The following is a 17,697-nucleotide window of genomic DNA, read 5'->3' on the forward strand; positions in this document are numbered from 1 at the left end:
TTTATGCAGGCCTGTATTTTTATTTTACATCTACATTGAAATTCTAATTTCAGTTTGTATTTCATTTAGAATATGCAAATACATGGCACAGGGATATTTAGCTATGGCATACAAACTCCATTGGCATATGTGCCACACAAATCCATGTTGGGCCAGGTCACATGCACTTGTAGAAGGGATGATCCTTGTGGGATACACAGACAAAAAGCAGGTCAACATGATATGACCAAAGGAACTTAAACAAAGGGATAATCATTCAACTTTGATAAATTGCATATGAGCTTAATGGACAGAACAAAAACTGGGATGCAAATAATATGAGTGACTACCTGAACTTCAGCTTCCTATATTTTATTGCGTTTACCTAGGCTAACCTATACAGACATGTAAGCATGTCAATTTTACATTGTAAATAAGATGAGAATGGAACACATAATTCTTACTTCAATACGATTAAGTAAATGTAGATTGTGTGACGCTATAGCCCTATAAAAATGTACCACGGTTCTATAGTGTAGCTATACTATTATTATGTTTGTACTGCATTATTGTAACACAGGGAATTGTATATTGATGGTGTAGGATACATTACAATTGTACTTTCACAGATACCTTTGTACCTTGTTCCAAAATCCAGTGGTACATTTTTATAGGGTTCCGTTCTAACAGTAGTACATTAATCAGAGAGTATCAAGCAATTAATTAATACTGCCTTTATAAATGTAATGATGATTAAATGGTTTATTTAGAACGCAATGTCGATGTATTAATTATTTGAAAAACATAAATAAAATGGGCATATTACATGTTACGACATTAACAATACAGAGAAAAGTAGATTCTGTAAACAAAAAAAAAAAATGACTTCACATGGGTGGGATCAGTGCATCATTATTATTATTATTATTTATTTCTTAGCAGACGTTTCTTGAGGACTTGGAAACTGCGTCACTGTAGAGGCGGAGTTATAAGGGTACCAGGCTTGGGGTGTCAGGCTTGGGGCGTGAGGCGTGTGTCGTTCGTCTTGCAAGTATACACTGTTGTAACAAGGAGCAGATCTTTGACTATCCCATTGGTTAAACCTACTCAAGCCCTTCAACTGTTTTTTTTTTAGTCACATATCACAAAATTATTGCCCCTGAGGGAGGACAATACTAGCTTACAGAGATTATGTTATTATATTGCTCAAAGCCAAAGGCTGAGGGCAATATTGCCCTTTGTGTGTGTGTGTGTATATATATATATATATATATATATATATATATATATATATATACACACACACGTACACGTGCAAAAACATCAAAAAAGGCCCGGTTTGAAAATATTTAGAGGCCTCGATATAGTGGTGATCCGCGAAACACAGAAATACACCCTGTCACCCAGGCCTGTCTGTTTGTAAATCTGTTACTTCAGACTCTAGGCCCAGTTCCACAGTTGGTCCAGCTTAATGCTTGGTGTACAAGGGGGGTGTTTAATGAGCAGGTACGTGCCACCTAAAACCGAAGACACCCCACAAAGAAAAAGTCCTCGGTTAATGACCTGGGGGAATAATAAAAAAAAAAAATTAAATACTCATTGACTTTTGCAAAAAATATAGAAAGATGAATAAATGCAGAATGACTGAGGCTGAGTATTTGCTTTCTGTTTTACCACAGTCAGATCCCCTTCTTGACATAAAACTTGGTATATTTGATTAGATAATTGTCTCCTCTTTGAATATCACAGTTTTTCGAAAAATGCAGAATGGCTTGTGGTGAGACATTTATTGTCAGTCCCATAGTGATCTAGTCAGAGCCTTTGCCAAGTAGCATTCCAAAAGGAGCATGTTTGACATCTTACAACTCTTTATTATGACTGCTGACAGATTATAAAGCAGAACATATAAACACAATAGCAATGTGCTGGTCTAGCATGGCAATATTGCAAAGCGCTCTCTATTTGGTAGCACGCTTATATGCTACCATGTGGTACTGCAATGAACTACCAGTGTGTATTGATTGTCCATATCATTCTGATGGCATTACCATGTCAAAATCTGACAATGGTATCTTCAAAATCTGACTGTTATCATTCTACCAATGGCTGGTACCATTGTAGCTGCCCTTAGTCTAGAAATTGTTCTTTTTAAGCGCATGGTGTAATGTGAAAAAATACTGGACATCAGGGGCGCCAAACATCATTGGCTTTTCCTTACTGCAAACAGCGGAGGCCAAGGAAACGATTTCCTACCTTGTTCTGCCATTGCCATCTCTTTACTATCTCGTGGTACCGGGTTCTTGTAAATGTAACCTGTAACAACAAGGGAAATGAACGAATCCATCTTAATAAGGGAAAGCAGAAAGCCCAGGCCAGTGTCATACAAAGAAGCTGTACTGATTCACATGTCACTGTAATGACTGTGCATTAAGGAATCACTTCAGAATATAATTCACAACTTTGTACGAATATTAGCAACCCCATCCCAGATCTGGTACCTTGTTGTCTGACAGGTGAGAATTATACAGTTTGCAAATGATGAACTGTAAGAAAACTGCGTTCTTAACAATAGTGTCGTAGCTCCTGTTCTGTACATTAGTCGACCCCCACTAATATTGTTCAGACATGAAGATCACGTTACAACACGGCTAGGCAAAGGCGGGCATGCAGCTACCGACACCAACAATAAGACACGAAACCCCAATCCACAAGTAGATGAGAAACTGAAGCATATACGGGAGGTATTGTAAATCAAGGTCAGTATATTAGGTCTCGAAACAATTGCTATCCGTCTTCCTTAATTATAAGATCCGGTACTTTTTTGTAAATGACCCCTTTTAGGAAAAGTTATGTGTGTAAAATAAGGGTCGCACGTTGTAACAAGGTGCGCAGTATACTAGGTTAATATACAGTACAAGCAGTATAATGTGCAGATTTTGATAAATTAATATATAGAGAGGTGAGTGTCATACAAGAGTACATATTACGCATAATACATAAGACAGCTAAGCTAACCAAAGGCTGAGTTATACACAAATTGCTTCTGATACACAGGGCGCTTGTTATAGAATGACTACATTTTATTTATTTATGTAAATGTAAAGATGAATTCAGGTTGAGACCATTGTGTATAAAGGGATAATCGTGTTCTTGAGACTTACCATGGTGTATAAAGGGATAATCGTGTTCTTGAGACTTACCATGGTGTATAAAGGGATAATTGTGTTCTTGAGACTTACCATGGTGTATAAAGGGATAATCGTGTTCGGCATCATGTAGTGAAGAATCATATCAAGATGCTTCCGGAACAGGAACCATTTGGAGTTGACGTGTGCACGCATCTAAAACAAATTATTCTTCAAAACTATACATCAAATAACCAGAAAGAAAAAACACTCCACTACGCATTAGTCTGGTTTAAGCACTACACAATTCATGCCATTCAGAGCAGAGATTAAACTATGTAAAGTAGACATGCATTTCAGCTGATGCTGATAACACTGATGAAGGCATTAGCTTGACTGTGTTTCACGAGGGTCTCTTACCTCAATATAGTTGTACATGGCCAAGTCAGCTATAGCATGGTCATCCGGGACCCTCAGTCTTGTAAACTCAGGAAGGCAGATACCTTCATGAAAGAAACACAGAAAGATGACTCTTCTCATAATGCATGAGCTTTGAGTGGTTTTTTAATTATTAGGGTCAAGCCATGTGTAATACTGTAGTGGCTCCCAGCGATAATATGCAAAATGAACGTCCCAGTTAACAGTTAGATTTTTTTAAATTCTCTTCTACTTGGGTTTATTGGATTTACAGAAGAGATGACTATGGCAACCCCAGATAGAATCTATATTTCTTGATAAAAAGTAAAATCTTCAATATATCTGTCACATGTGCTATGCACAAGATAAGATGTACTGGAATTATGACAGATCTTTTGGTTGATTTCTTATACATGAATTATAATATACTCACTAAAGTCACAGTTATACTGGTCCAACAATTCGTCAAAAACAATACAATCTTCAAAGCCCTTAAAAAAAATGTATATGAAAAAACGGTTAAAAGTAAAAAGAAAGTAAATGTCCTACTAAGGCTGTTGCTGAAAAATAATATACCATCAACAGTCCTCACCTTGTTCTGTTCAGTTCTGACCGCTCTGTTCACTGACCATTAAAATGTGTCTCTCTGTGTTTAGATTAAACTGTGATTCTAAGAGACAAGTCACCATTTAATCTTCATTTTATTCTCCCGCACATCTCTGCCCTAATTCACCTGATCTAATCACATCTCAGATTAATCAAGCAATCTATGAATTTATGGCATCCACCCTGGGTTTGGAGTCCTCATGGTTGGGTAAGATATCCCACTCCAGGACTGCCATTGGTTAACTCAAAATTTAACTTACCGCGTTCATTCCTTGTCCATAAAAGGGAACAACAGCATGAGCTGCATCTCCCATTAGCACACATGCGGTTCCAATATGGTATGGGGAACACTTTACTGACACCATAGCTTGGGCTGGCAAGCGGAAATAATCCTGCTTCAATGCCTCTCTGTATGAAACACAAGAAATCGAATGCAATAAAATAATTTTAAAAAAAAACATAAATATAGGTAGCTAAGTATTAAGCCTGATACATTCAGTGCTCGAGTCCTGGCGGAATGCACCGGAACGGCATTCCTGCAATTTTTTTGGTAGCCGGAGCGGAGTTCGCCACTTTTTGGAACCTTTTGAAAATAAATAGATATATTTTCCAGCAAACTATGTTTGAATTTGACAACTCACATGTGAAAATGTATCAAAAAATATCGCCGTCGCCTAGTTCTGGACATTGCGACAGCAAACTCAGGCTGTCTGAGTGCGGTCACAGACTCACGTCAACCTTTGTGCGTGAAAAGACAATAACTGTGCTGACTGTACAATATGTGCATGTTTGTTATATAAATTCATGAAGACCTTTTATTTTTAGTTTATATGTTTGAAACACTAGTCTTACCATATATTAAAGTTAAGAAAAGTAACATTTATTCTGGGTTTGTGACCACTGATTTATATACACAACATTTAGAAATTATAGCAAATGTAAAAAAACACCTGTACAATATTATTTAGCTTTAACTCATTATATATACTGTGGGAAGTGGGATATCATTTTTATTTCTATGCTAGTATGTGCTGACCGTGATTTGCAGTCACTTCTACATATGCTTCAAGTTCAAGTTCTTATCTGTTTGTGGGTACGGGGTTTCGTGCCTAGTAATTGTTGCTAGCTGTGTGCAGATCTTTGCCTACCCATGTTATATAATCTTTAGTTTTGAACAATACCAGTTTTTTTTTTTAATTCAGTAAAAACGTTTTATGTTGTATGAAAAGATAAGACAGTTAAAACAGTAAATGTGAATTTATTGATAAGAAACGTAAGTTACAAATTCCAGGTGGAACCCTAGTTAATTTCATTTGGAATTTAAACCTATACAGACAAGCTGTTCAGAAAGACGTGATACTGTATTATCGTTGATTTCATTTCAAACGTCATATAAACTCTGTTCGCTGTTGTTTTGGGGGAAATATCCACACAAATGTAAGTGTAAAACTGTAGGACCAACAGCACTCTGGAATACAGCCTGCTGTTTTGAGAGTAGTGTTGTTTTCAGTACTGTATTCAGTTTATAGTGTTTCCTTTTTTTAACGTTTTAAAAAATTGTGAAACCAATGAACTGATATGTATGTGCATACAAATAAAAAAAAAACAGTGCTTCGCTTATTTGAATCAGTTTTACTTTAAATGTACTTGTATATAATGCTTCAGTACCACTGTCAGATGTGCTTTGCAGAGTGACGTTATATACAGTGTAAAAATCAGGTTTGGGGCAATCAGAAAAACACTAAATTTTAAATACACCTTTAGAGTGCAATATATGTACGTGTATTGCTGTTTTTGTAAACACCTGAACGCTCATTAATACAAACCATTGCTATGTTCCCCAGCTGTTCAGATGAACAGGCTTCTACTGTATGTTATTTTAACTGTTGTTGAAATGATATAGTGCATTCCGGCAGTTTTTTGGGGGGGGCTCGAGCAATGGATACATTGATCTAGATTCTTATCCAAGACGCTCTGAATTTGTATGATATCTGTTTATTATCTGATGATGTGTTCTTAATCACATTGTATTTCTGTTTCTGCAATCATGAATATATGGCATGTTTAATAAAGTCACCTGTAATTTTTTTACTTTTAGGACAGCCCCTGAGCAAGCTTGAGGTGGAATGTCTGTAATAAGACCATTATAAAAATCACCACCAGTGTGCAATTAGGGTGTGCACTGGTAATTTCTTCCCCCCTTGCAACAGTGAGTTTGTCAGAGATATTTCATTGCAAATCTTTAACAAACTCAATGTGTCAGAGCGGAAGGAATTACTGGTGCACACTACAAAAATGTCATCTTGCTCATGCTTGCCAAAAGAGCCTAGTGTTAGTTTGGGCGGTGGGACAAAAAATTGACCACTAAAACATCCAATCACCATCCAATGGGAATTATCTCCAGCCACAACCTACTTAGGTAGGAATCAAAGTAACAGCTAGCAATAAAGGCTCCTAAACATGCAGTATCATGCATTCAACATGAGGCTGGAACGCTTACTCTCCAAAGAGGGGAATGGAATCAGGAAAGTATCTCTGGAAGAATTCCAGCACTTCATCCCCAGTGGTAATCTTCTCAAAGTCCTCAAACGGCATGAAAAGGGTGCAGGTAAAGGTCATGTCCTTGAAAAGAGAAGGTTAAATGATGTTGAGAAACAAGCAGCACACAAAACGACATGTCCTTACTGGTGTAAAAATATCAAGGGAAGTGTAATTCATTTAATCTGTTGCTTAATACATTTTCTTATCGCAACATTGATCATATTTGTGTGTGTGTGTGTGTGTGTGTGTATTGGAAATGAGATTGTAAAATGTAAAGATAACACTTACTAAGTTGGGCAGAGCAATCATCATGAAAGTGTTTCTTGGCCAAATGTGGAGAAAATTCGGTTCCATGGCAAACTGGAAAAAAAAAAGATGAATACTGTATATGTATCTTTGATATGGAAACCCCAAGCAAACATGCACGAAAACCCAGGGATGTAATTATTTACAATGCTTTGCTTATAATACACTGTACATGCATCATATGAGCAAATACTGAACACCACAATATAACATAACATAGCCCTCAACATTAAACATGTGAATGAACGGTCTTTTAAACACGTAATAATCTGCTTGAACTATCTAAAAGTTTATTTATTTAATTCTTTCATAATTCCAGTATATGGGTCAAAACCTTCACTGAAGCCAAAAAAAGGGTGACTCCAGTTCAAGTGCACCAACTCAACCTCTTACACCAGTGAGCTGTAATTAATCGATAATGTTATTCTCTAGGTCCAAAAATTGAACAAATTGGTAAAAGTCATCCAAATTGCCATGGGTTACACAGCTCTTCTATTGCCTGCACCCGTTTTTTAAATCACATGATATTTATGTACAGCATCATCAACCACAAATGGAGTAACCTCCACGCCAGAACTTGGTTCACTTAAACTGGAATGACCCAAAATAATGTTGCCACCACTATGATATACTTACATCCCCATGTTTTGGAGGTATAGTAAGTTCCATATACCCATGTGGAATGTATGTCTGACTGTAGTTGAAACGGCTTTGTCGCATGAAGCGCTTTCTAACAGCAGAGAAGGCCCCATCACACCCAACTGTGAGATCACATGTAGTCACTTTGGTTGACCCATCATTCCTGCAAATATGAAAACAAACAAGGTTATGATATAAGGTCAGTGAATAGCCTGGGGTGATGACTGACTTTACAATTCAACTAAATAGGATACACTGTTGATTAACTTAATGAACATTTCGTTTCCATGAACAATATCAACATTTTGTTACCATGAACAATATCAAAACAAATGACCAAACCAATGAAGACTGTCGGTTACACTCAGATAAGAAAGGCATGGACTCAAGTTGGAGTCACTCTTTTTTTGTTTGGCTAAAGCAAACCCCATCAGAGAACATTTGGACTAGTGGGAATGGTTTCTGTTTCTGTCCAAAGAGTAAAATGGAGATATCTGACATGTCATGAAGGACAAGGCCTGAGTTTGTTTACAATTGAATTACAAACCAAATGAACCAATTTCAGGAAGTGAAACTGACATATGTAAAACAAATTAAATTGTAACAGGTGAGGCTTTCTGACTTGATGTCCAGCTGCTTAAAACACCTTTGTCAGGTTTCATAGACCCTGGTTAGGGTTAGGCAGTCCCAGATTAGCGAGAAATCAGCCTCTGGAGTATACGTTTAAGTATAAGAATTGAAGACATATTTTCCCTTGCCTAAAGTATTAAATTAGGTCATTAAGTAGTTTTCTGTAACACCCTTTTAGCACTGAGTAACTTTACAGAAAGACTGTCCAAGTATAACTAATTCAACTGATAAATAAATGGGCATAGTTCTACATATTAGTGTGTTAGATTAGATAACTGGTCTGATGGTTTGATATGAGTTTTCCTTTACCACTTTGGGAATTAAAGGATACTACTCAACTCAGGTCAACTATCACAAAAACATAATTAACTTCAGAAAAATCATGCCTTTATCCACGGCTTTCTTGGCAACCAAGTGGATACATGTTACACAGTGCCGAAGAATACTGTATTCTGTCTCAATCTGCAACAATTCTGAAATGTAATTACAACTGAGGACCAGCACCCACTGAAAAAAGTAATTTGATTGAAAAAAAAACAACATTTTATTCACATTTTTAACATATGTATTGATATGTTATTTTCCATTATTTCACGTATGTAATTATTATTATTATTATTATTATTTATTTCTTAGCAGACGCCCTTATCCAGGGTGACTTACAATCGTAAGCAAAAACATTTCAAGCGTTACAATACAAGTAACACAAGTAATACAATAAGAGCAAGGTAATTCTTCAGTGTTTCATCATTGCTGTTCATTGATCTTTAACTGTTTACCTGAGGAATGTCATTGAACCGGATTCCAAATTCCAATCCACCAGTTTGTGTTCAAAGTTCATCTTGGCACTGGGGTATGTTTCAGCAGCTAAAGCAAACAAAGATCAAAGGTCAAGAAAACTCTAACTGCTGGATTTAGTAAGTATTACCATGGGCTGTGGTAACACAGTTTTCATTGGAAAAACAAGGGAGTCCAACAATTACATGGCTCCTGACAAGAGACACAGCGATGGGAAGAGAGCCATTTACAACTCATAACTTTAATAGGCTCTTATCAGTAAATAATAGTCCCGTTAATGATGTTAGATGTTAATGCTATGAAATTTGTAAGAAAAATCGAAGTCGAACAAATATCTTGATGTTGCAAAACACTAAAATTGTTTTACTTTTGTTTTGTTGTTTGAAATGAAAAAAAATAATGATAAATACAGACAAAAACGTTGTTATAATGAGTTTTTCCTTACCAGATAAAAGCTCTTTGTTAAGGTTGGCTCTATCAACAGACAGGATATACTGAAACATAAGTAACAATATATATGAATGGGCAATATTCTTTGGAATTGGTGGAGGTAAATGTGGAATAAAACTGAAAACTCACTATTTTAATACTTAGCTACAATGTTTTAGCTTCCACCTTCTTCAGATAGCATGGTAGATATACAGCAGCTAGGTAGACCAATGTTTTTTATATATATATATATATATATATATATATATATATATATATATATATATATATATATATATTTAATTCTCAATAAGACAAACTCAGAATAAACACATTTCCTGATACTATGAATTATCTACATGGTCCTGGAGAAATTGAACAGTTGCTTACTGTAAATTACTTCTTATAATACAAATTCACTTAACACAATTTTCCTGTTTGTGTGTATTATTTTGGAGCCCCTTAGGGAAGAAAAAAATGAATTAAACAAATGTCCCTAGTTCGAACAGCTGAGTCTAAGGGATATTAGAAAATGTATTAACTTTCACCCAGGCTAGCACCTCTGTACTGTATTTTAGTGCTGTTTTGGGATCCATTTTGAGTTGCCACAGTGCTCATGCATCAATGCCATTTCCATGAAGCATTGAAATGAGTGACCAGTGCAAAAAACATGCGTTATCCGTGCAGAGAAAAGTGGAGGTACTGAAAGTGGAGGGTAATGCAAGAAAAAGCAAGATATTGCTGCAGATTTCAACATACCCACAAACACTTTCTCAACCATTCTGAAAAACTGGGATACAGTCATCCAGGCCTATGAACAGCAAACTGTGAACTAGATTCCAGTTACAAATGCTGCAAAATATTACAAAAGTAGTCCGTCTTCAAACAAAGACAATGGCACTTAATGGGTTAAAATGGTTCTACGATCATAGCACTGTGGAATTTCTATACTATTTCAATACCAACCTGTTTTATCTATTCTTTTTTTCTCTCAGGACTGAAAAACCTTGCGAAAGTTATTCTGACTCATTTGCCAGTGTTGTTGTGACTGCAAGGTGTTTTTATCATTTACATACTGTAGCTGTTTTTAAAATGTTTCCCCTTATCGTTATATACATGTCGGAAATATTCTCTCTAAAAACCTCCCTTTTCATTTTTTCTTTAAATATGTCTAGAATTTAGTTTCAACAAACTCGTGGAGTAGAATTTCTATTCAGTTTGACTGTTACTACAGTTTAAACAGAAGTAGCATCTGGCGGGACTTAAGTAGGTAACCAATTACATATAAAAACATAGCAAAGACAGCATGGTAAAGCAGAACCCAAAAGTAAACACAGCTAATACATATAGCATGTTAAACTGCAGAATGGCAGGTTTGAATCCTGACAAGAAACCAAAACCAAAAACAGGCTGCTGTATCTTAAATCAAGACTCATTTGAGCCTAAACTGGTTTTTACTTCCTGTGACGGAAATATAATGAGTTCTGGTCGTAAATCTCCCTCTCGACCTGTGAGGATACAAAGTAGCGAAAGGGAAAGGCTTTGGACAGGTTGTCCTGACAGTTCATTCCCTGGGTCGGGAAGTCAATCAGCCTGGAAGAAGACGAGACTCCAGTGCGAGAATGTATTGACCTGGAAGGTAAACGAGGTAGCAGCTGCAGGCAATAGAGTCAGCTGTAATCGTTTACCAAGGGGTCATGCATAATCGCATAAAAGGGGCTGGAGAATTGTAAATCTTTTCCTTCACTTGGGTTTTGACGTGGAAACTGGAAGGACCGGGAGATTGCCCAAAATAATTAAAAGAAAATCATTTGTGACTGTTTTGTTTGTTTGTCTGTTTAGTAATTGTCTGTGTTTGTTATCACCAGACGGCTAAACACAAATCCGGAGCTGTCACCAAGGGCCACCACGAAACCGGATCACCACTGCACTACCGTCACGAATAAACATTGTTATCAGCACCTGTTTCACTAATAGCACGTATTATATTGTACTTCACCACAAGCACTGAGAGCACTCACTTTGGAACAGTGATCGTGTGTGTCTAATTGTGTGTGTTTTGTACCATGTTTTTCATTTGCGGGACTGCAACCCTTTGTTTCATCACTGCGCAATACACATTGTTGTGTATTGCCAGCTCTTTATTATTTACTGGCAGGTCATCAGACCATTGGATTATAAACCATTAAAACATCTTCACCCATACTTTGTTGTCTGTGTGATTCTTGGAATTACGGTATCTGCACTGCATCTGCTATACACCTGCTACCACTTACCACTTTGCCACACTTCCTTACCACAATCAAGTGAGAATGATCTGAAACTAAGAATAAAAAACATTGAAAAATAATGGTTACCTGTCCTTTTTTGCCATAGGGGATTGGAGACCTTTTCCCTGAAGGAGAATGGATCATCCTAGCATGCATGGGGATGCCTTTAGAGACAATCTGGAATAAGATATAAGAGTGAAAACAGTTAAAGCACGAGTCCATGTGCTCCTTGTAAAATATCCATACAGAACAAAGCCAAGGGACCAATTCAATTCACTTTTAGCAGGATTTTATTTTTATTTTTTATAAATCATGCATGATTTTTTTTTATGATGATATCTTTATAGAATCAAAATTAAACATATCCACATTCTCTCTGTTTAATGCATTACTTTATATTTTTCAAAGCCATTGGTGCTGTGAACCAATAAAAAGTTGCATAAATTAAAGGATTCCATAATACCGTACCTTATCTTCCATCCCAACAGCTTTCAGGGCTTCACGGCCTCTGTGTGAAAGGGCCAGGTTTATACTCCTCCCTTTCACGACTGTAGCCCTTCGTATATCTACAACAAAAGGAAGATTGGAAAATAAACAGTTTGGGATCACTATAAAAACAGAACGCTACAAAACATATTCCTGTTGTGTAAAATGTTTTCATTACCTAGAGACAATATAATTATCCAGTCATTGCTCCACAACTCTCATGACATGATCTTCATTGGCAACGAGCCAACAAGGTACCACAATGTTGGCATTTCCACATTCTTGCAGAGCAACAGGATCAGTTAATCCAGTACAGCACCATAATACAAGTGTGCTAGTGTTAAAGGACTGTATTGTCACAGGTTTTGTCATGGTTTACATTAGATAAATGGTATATTCTTACACCAAATGATTGTTGATTTGTTTTACTATGAGTCAAGATATCTGGAGTAGTGGTTAGGGCTCTGGACTCTTGACCAAAGGGTTGTGGGTTCAATCCCCAGTGGGGGACACTGCTGTTGTACCCTTGAGCAAGGTACTTTACCTAGATTGCTCCAGTAAAAACCCAACTGTATAAATGGGTAATTGTATGTGAAATAATATGATATCTGTATAATGTGAAATAATGTATAATGTGATATCTTGTAACAATTGTAAGTCGCCCTGGATAAGGGCGTCTGCTAAGAAATAAATAATAATAATAATAACAACGGGCTCAGGCGGAACCATGTGTCTGTGGCCGGTTGTTGTTCAGGGCTGTTTAAGCGTGCCGGACCATGCTCTGCAAGCCTGAGCTCAGAGCATGCAACCTGCAGAGACCGCTACACGTGAGGGCAATGCACTGGACTTTGCAAAAGAGCTCACCCTACCTAAACTAATGGATGCAACCTTGCACCAGCAGTGACCTCTCGCCAGCAAAGGGAAAATTGGACAAGGAACTGAGGGGTGCACATGTCAGAGACAGGGGGAGGTAACCGGGCTGGGCTTCAGATTGGCTACAGCATTTCAACTGTGTATGTCTGTGGAGCTACTTAAGGAGTGCCTGCGAGCTGCTTGGTGATGTAAGGAGTGTTGCTGAGTGCCGTGGTGACAATCGTCTGAACCTGTTTGCTCTGCCCTGCAATTAAAGACCCTGCTGTTTTGCAGCATACCTCTGTCCTGATTCGCTTCCCACCTCCACGTCACAATATAGTCCATTTACACTGTACATTCTTGTATAGCAGACACCTCCAACCAATAACACATTTAATTTCTCACCCTCTCTTGATTCATACAGCTCCACTTGGAAACCTCTCTTTGCAAAGAAGCAGGCATTTAATGCACCAACCTAGAGAAACATATTAGTCCATTAGAAAAAGGGTAATTGTACTTCAAATGATCTGAAGATACCACGTAGCAATTCACAATACCTACCTACTGGCCTGAAACCATACTGTGGGCTCCAGTCACAAAACTGTAAAGACTACTATGTTAAGCACTGTTTTTTTGACAGTGTTCCTAAACATTCTTAGAATAATCAGTGCTTTGACCTGTGAATAACCTTCTAACCTTATTTAAAACAGTTGAAAATGGATTTGAACAAAACACTCCTTAACTAAACACACTACACAGCCAGTCCCAAAACACTAGTAAAGCTCAGGAGAAATCCAACAGCACAATCCTATTACAGGTGTATAAGTGCTCAAGATGGCACACAGAGGCTACGGACGTCTCCTGTAAAATGTTTAACAAAACACCATGAAAGAAAATAGATCCTCTTTTTTATAAGTTATAATTTTTCTTTTAACTCGTTCTCCTATTCCTACTGTGCCCTATTCTAACGTGCAGCAGCTAACTAAACAACGTACATTTTCTGATTTAGATTAAACAAAGGCATGGCTATGTAATAATGTCATGGTCAGTGACTGTGACTCAGTAAGTTTATTTGAATATACAATGTAACAAGATTTGGGCTCGATATAGCATGTCATGAATCGATGCAAGTTTGCAAAGTCACAATTGCGAGAGACATCAGACATCTTACAGTAAAACAAACACAAAAAAACACCTGTTTACATTAATTAACTTTTTATATGGACACATTTGCACACTGTTCGGTTTTCAAAGTTAATGCAATCCGAATGATGTAATAATGGAATTGCCTAGTATGAATTCTAGTTGTGAGTTTATATAACAGTTCAGAAAATACCATATGTCTCATTTGATAGCTCATTTTATGTCATATATTTTATACATGTTTTAGCTCGTATTTGTATTTTTTAGCTGAACTGTTTTGGTAAGATTGAGAATACAGTACCTATTTAGCTGTGCATCGAAACAATAACGTGACTGGCATGTACAGTTTAATTCAACACTTTTTACAAGAATAACATAACAGCAAAGATCAAAAAAAAAAAAAAACAGTTTAATTGCTCACCAAGCCTCCTCCGACTACGGCAATTTTAACATTATTCACGCCGACTTTGCGCTCCATAGCTGAGTGTCTGGAACTCGTGTTCTATCTGGTAGTACTGCGGTCCTCGTAACTCCAATTCTTGCACTCGCCGCAGACAATTTATCGGCGCATAACATACCTCTAGTTACCTTGCCTGTGGGGTTTTTGTGGGGGTTTTTTTGTGTTTGTTTTTTGTCAAAGAGTAACTTCCCCAGTTTGAAACCCCGAGGGAGGAGCTTTACAGTCTACTTGCAATGGTCTGCAACTTTTTCAGTTCTGCATTCCAAAGAACCATGGTAACTCGAAAAGAGATATGAGGCACACTCGCCTTGCTTTGTAGTCTGCAGCCTTTCTTGATTAATAACATCTATTTAACGATGTAGCTTTAACGCAAAAAGTGCTTGACCGCGATTGAAATGATATTTTATAACCACAAAAAAGTGCACAGCACTAAACAAATGCAGTACGGGAGATGTACAACATATACATATTACAGAACGCGGCTGTCCCAATTAAACGAGAGGCATTTGAGTGGACTAGTGACACTCAGTTATATTAATAATTAACGAAAGAGAGGATCAGTCTTTTTATTATTAATTTCTTAGCAGACGCCCTTATCCAAGGGGGGCTTACAATTGTTACAAGATATCACATTATTTTTATATACAATTACCCATTTATACAGTTGGATTTTTACTGGTGCAATCTGCTCAAGGGGACAGCAGCAGTGTCCCCACCGGGGATTGAACCCACAACCCTCCGGGCAAGAGTCCAGAGCCCTAACCACTGCTCCACACTGCTGTACAATTGTTTTATGTATTGCTAAATGAAAGAAAAAAATTAATAAATTACATCACATCAATAAATGTCAAATGCATAATTTGAAATATGAGTCAATTGTTTGTTTTTTCATTCCTAAACAAAATTAAATCGACTCGTTTTCGCTTCTCAGCCACGATGACAACTAACAAAGGTAAGACAAAAAAAAAAATTAGCAAGTCACAGCGCAATCACTTAATCGCATCCTCCTTGTTTAAAAATACTGTATCCCATTTAAATGAAGTGACGTCCCAATAAACCGACATAAATAGCATCGGGAAGAACCGTCTCCCACACTTCTAAGTGTGCCCGACTAAGTGGCGCAGACTACACTGTGTGATTCATAACTTCTTTTTTTTACAGAAAAAAAACAAAACAAAAAAAAACATGTTATGGTATAAAATAATTTGACAGCCAACTACACTATTACATGAATGTATCGTTTAACACAGCTTGGAATTTCATATACTTTTGGTAGACATGGTTGCAAGCATGTGTCTGGTTGTAGGTACAGATGCTGAGCCTGTGCCCATGTCTCTACAGAAATCTTTAGGGACTCAGAGTATTTAAAAAAACAAAACAAAAAAAGGGAGAGGGATTAAGGGGATATAAATGTGGACACAAAGGCAATCTTTCCACCAGAGCATCCAGACACCTGGTAATTCTGTCCAGGTTACTAATTACAGCTGTCATGTCCACGTCTTGCCTTTCTAGGTGGGACAGCAGCTGCTGATTGGACTCCTGCTGTACATTTTGAAAGGCAGACAATAACTCAACTAAAGTAGAATGTGTGGGAACTAACAGGAGGAACACAGTGCCTGTGGAACGGGGGGGGGGGGGGGGGGGGGGGGGGGGTTGGGGGGGTTGTAGGACTCGGAGCTGTAAAACGCCTACCCTCCACTCCAATATCATGACCTCCAAGACCCTCCAGCGCACTCACATCCCAGGTGGATAGGATTCTCTCCTCAGTATTGCTCAGTGGAGAGCAGGGTTGGGTTCCACCCCCTGTACCCTGGAGCCTCTGCTTCAGTTTTGTGAATTTTGTTTTAACTTTGCCTTGGCCCTTGGGAATTTATTTTGTTGGTTATGTTGTCCCGTATGTTATTTCCATATGACACATGTTTCTTGTGTGCGCCAAATAGGTCTGTTTTCTTTTTTAGGACCTCATTCATGATTGCTTTCATGATTGAATTTTCTTTTTCTTTTCCCTCCATGAGAGGTACTGGAGTTGTCTTCCTGGAGGACTGAAGAAGACCCCTCACTTTCCAAACCTGTAGGAAAAGCAGCACTTTTCCCTCCTGCCTGCTGTTCAGCTGTGGTGTCCAGGGCGACTTACAATTGTTACAAGATACCACATCATTTTTACATACAATTACCCATTTATACAGTTGGGTTTTTATTGGAGCAATCTAGTACCTTGCTCAAGGGTACAGCAAAGCCCTAACCACTACACCACACTGCTGCCCCTACGCTAAATAACTAGCATTTACTCATATGAAACTCGTGTGTTTATAACTATGGTATGCATACTACATAAAGTATTTTACTGTGAAATACAAATATGTCATAATTACATACTTGTTTATGTAGGTCATGATACTGTCACAGACACCCATAGTTATGTATTATGTATTTATTTTATTTTGTAATGCTACAGAATTGGTGTAATGATCATGAACCATGTAATATGCATCCATACAAGTATGGTAAGTTTCATTAGATTATTTTATTTTTATTTTTATTTATTGTCAAGGTTAGGAAACCTAAGGAAATAATTGTACCTAGGTGGCAGTAGTTTCAAATATATATTTAATTCCTTTGGAAATCGTAGGTATTATCAATGTTTTTAACATGGGCGTTTTGCCCCATCCAACTTGTGAAACTTTGTTTTTGGCAATAGTTGGCAAATAGTGTTTTCAATTCTAATCATTATTCGACATTGCCAAGCTCTAATAAATAAAACTGCTAAGCTTTATTTAAACCAATGATTATAGTTTTCAATTTAGATGTTTTCAGGAAAAAAATTAAAAAATACACCTTGGTTAATGAATATGACTCTATATTCATGTAAGATATGAAAACGTATTTTAATATTAGCCATTTAATAAGCTAATATGAGGACATGCATTTTGGTTATGTTTTATGAACGTTTAAACCTTAGGCATTGACATAGAGCTAACCAAAAGTTTGGCACCCCTCTATGGAATTAACTAATTTT

General features: G+C 37.2%; 1 protein-coding gene across 1 annotated transcript; it reads right to left on the reverse strand.

The window, feature by feature from the left end:
- On the reverse strand, positions 1 to 14,931 carry LOC117410517 (kynurenine 3-monooxygenase-like). The gene is made up of 15 exons (XM_059024858.1): positions 14,643 to 14,931; positions 13,484 to 13,553; positions 12,209 to 12,306; positions 11,828 to 11,917; positions 9,487 to 9,535; positions 9,023 to 9,110; positions 7,611 to 7,776; positions 6,957 to 7,028; positions 6,628 to 6,749; positions 4,388 to 4,535; positions 3,955 to 4,012; positions 3,525 to 3,607; positions 3,219 to 3,320; positions 2,233 to 2,292; positions 1 to 1,542 (listed from the first exon to the last, which is right to left on the reverse strand). The coding sequence occupies exons 1-15, from the start codon at positions 14,697 to 14,699 to the stop codon at positions 1,420 to 1,422; spliced, it is 1,386 nt and encodes a 461-aa protein (XP_058880841.1). The 5' UTR covers positions 14,700 to 14,931; the 3' UTR covers positions 1 to 1,419.
- Between the last annotated feature and the right edge of the window lie 2,766 nt (positions 14,932 to 17,697).

The sequence above is a fragment of the Acipenser ruthenus genome, chromosome 6 (genome assembly GCF_902713425.1).
Source record: "Acipenser ruthenus chromosome 6, fAciRut3.2 maternal haplotype, whole genome shotgun sequence".
Classification (NCBI taxonomy): Eukaryota; Metazoa; Chordata; class Actinopteri; order Acipenseriformes; family Acipenseridae; genus Acipenser; species Acipenser ruthenus.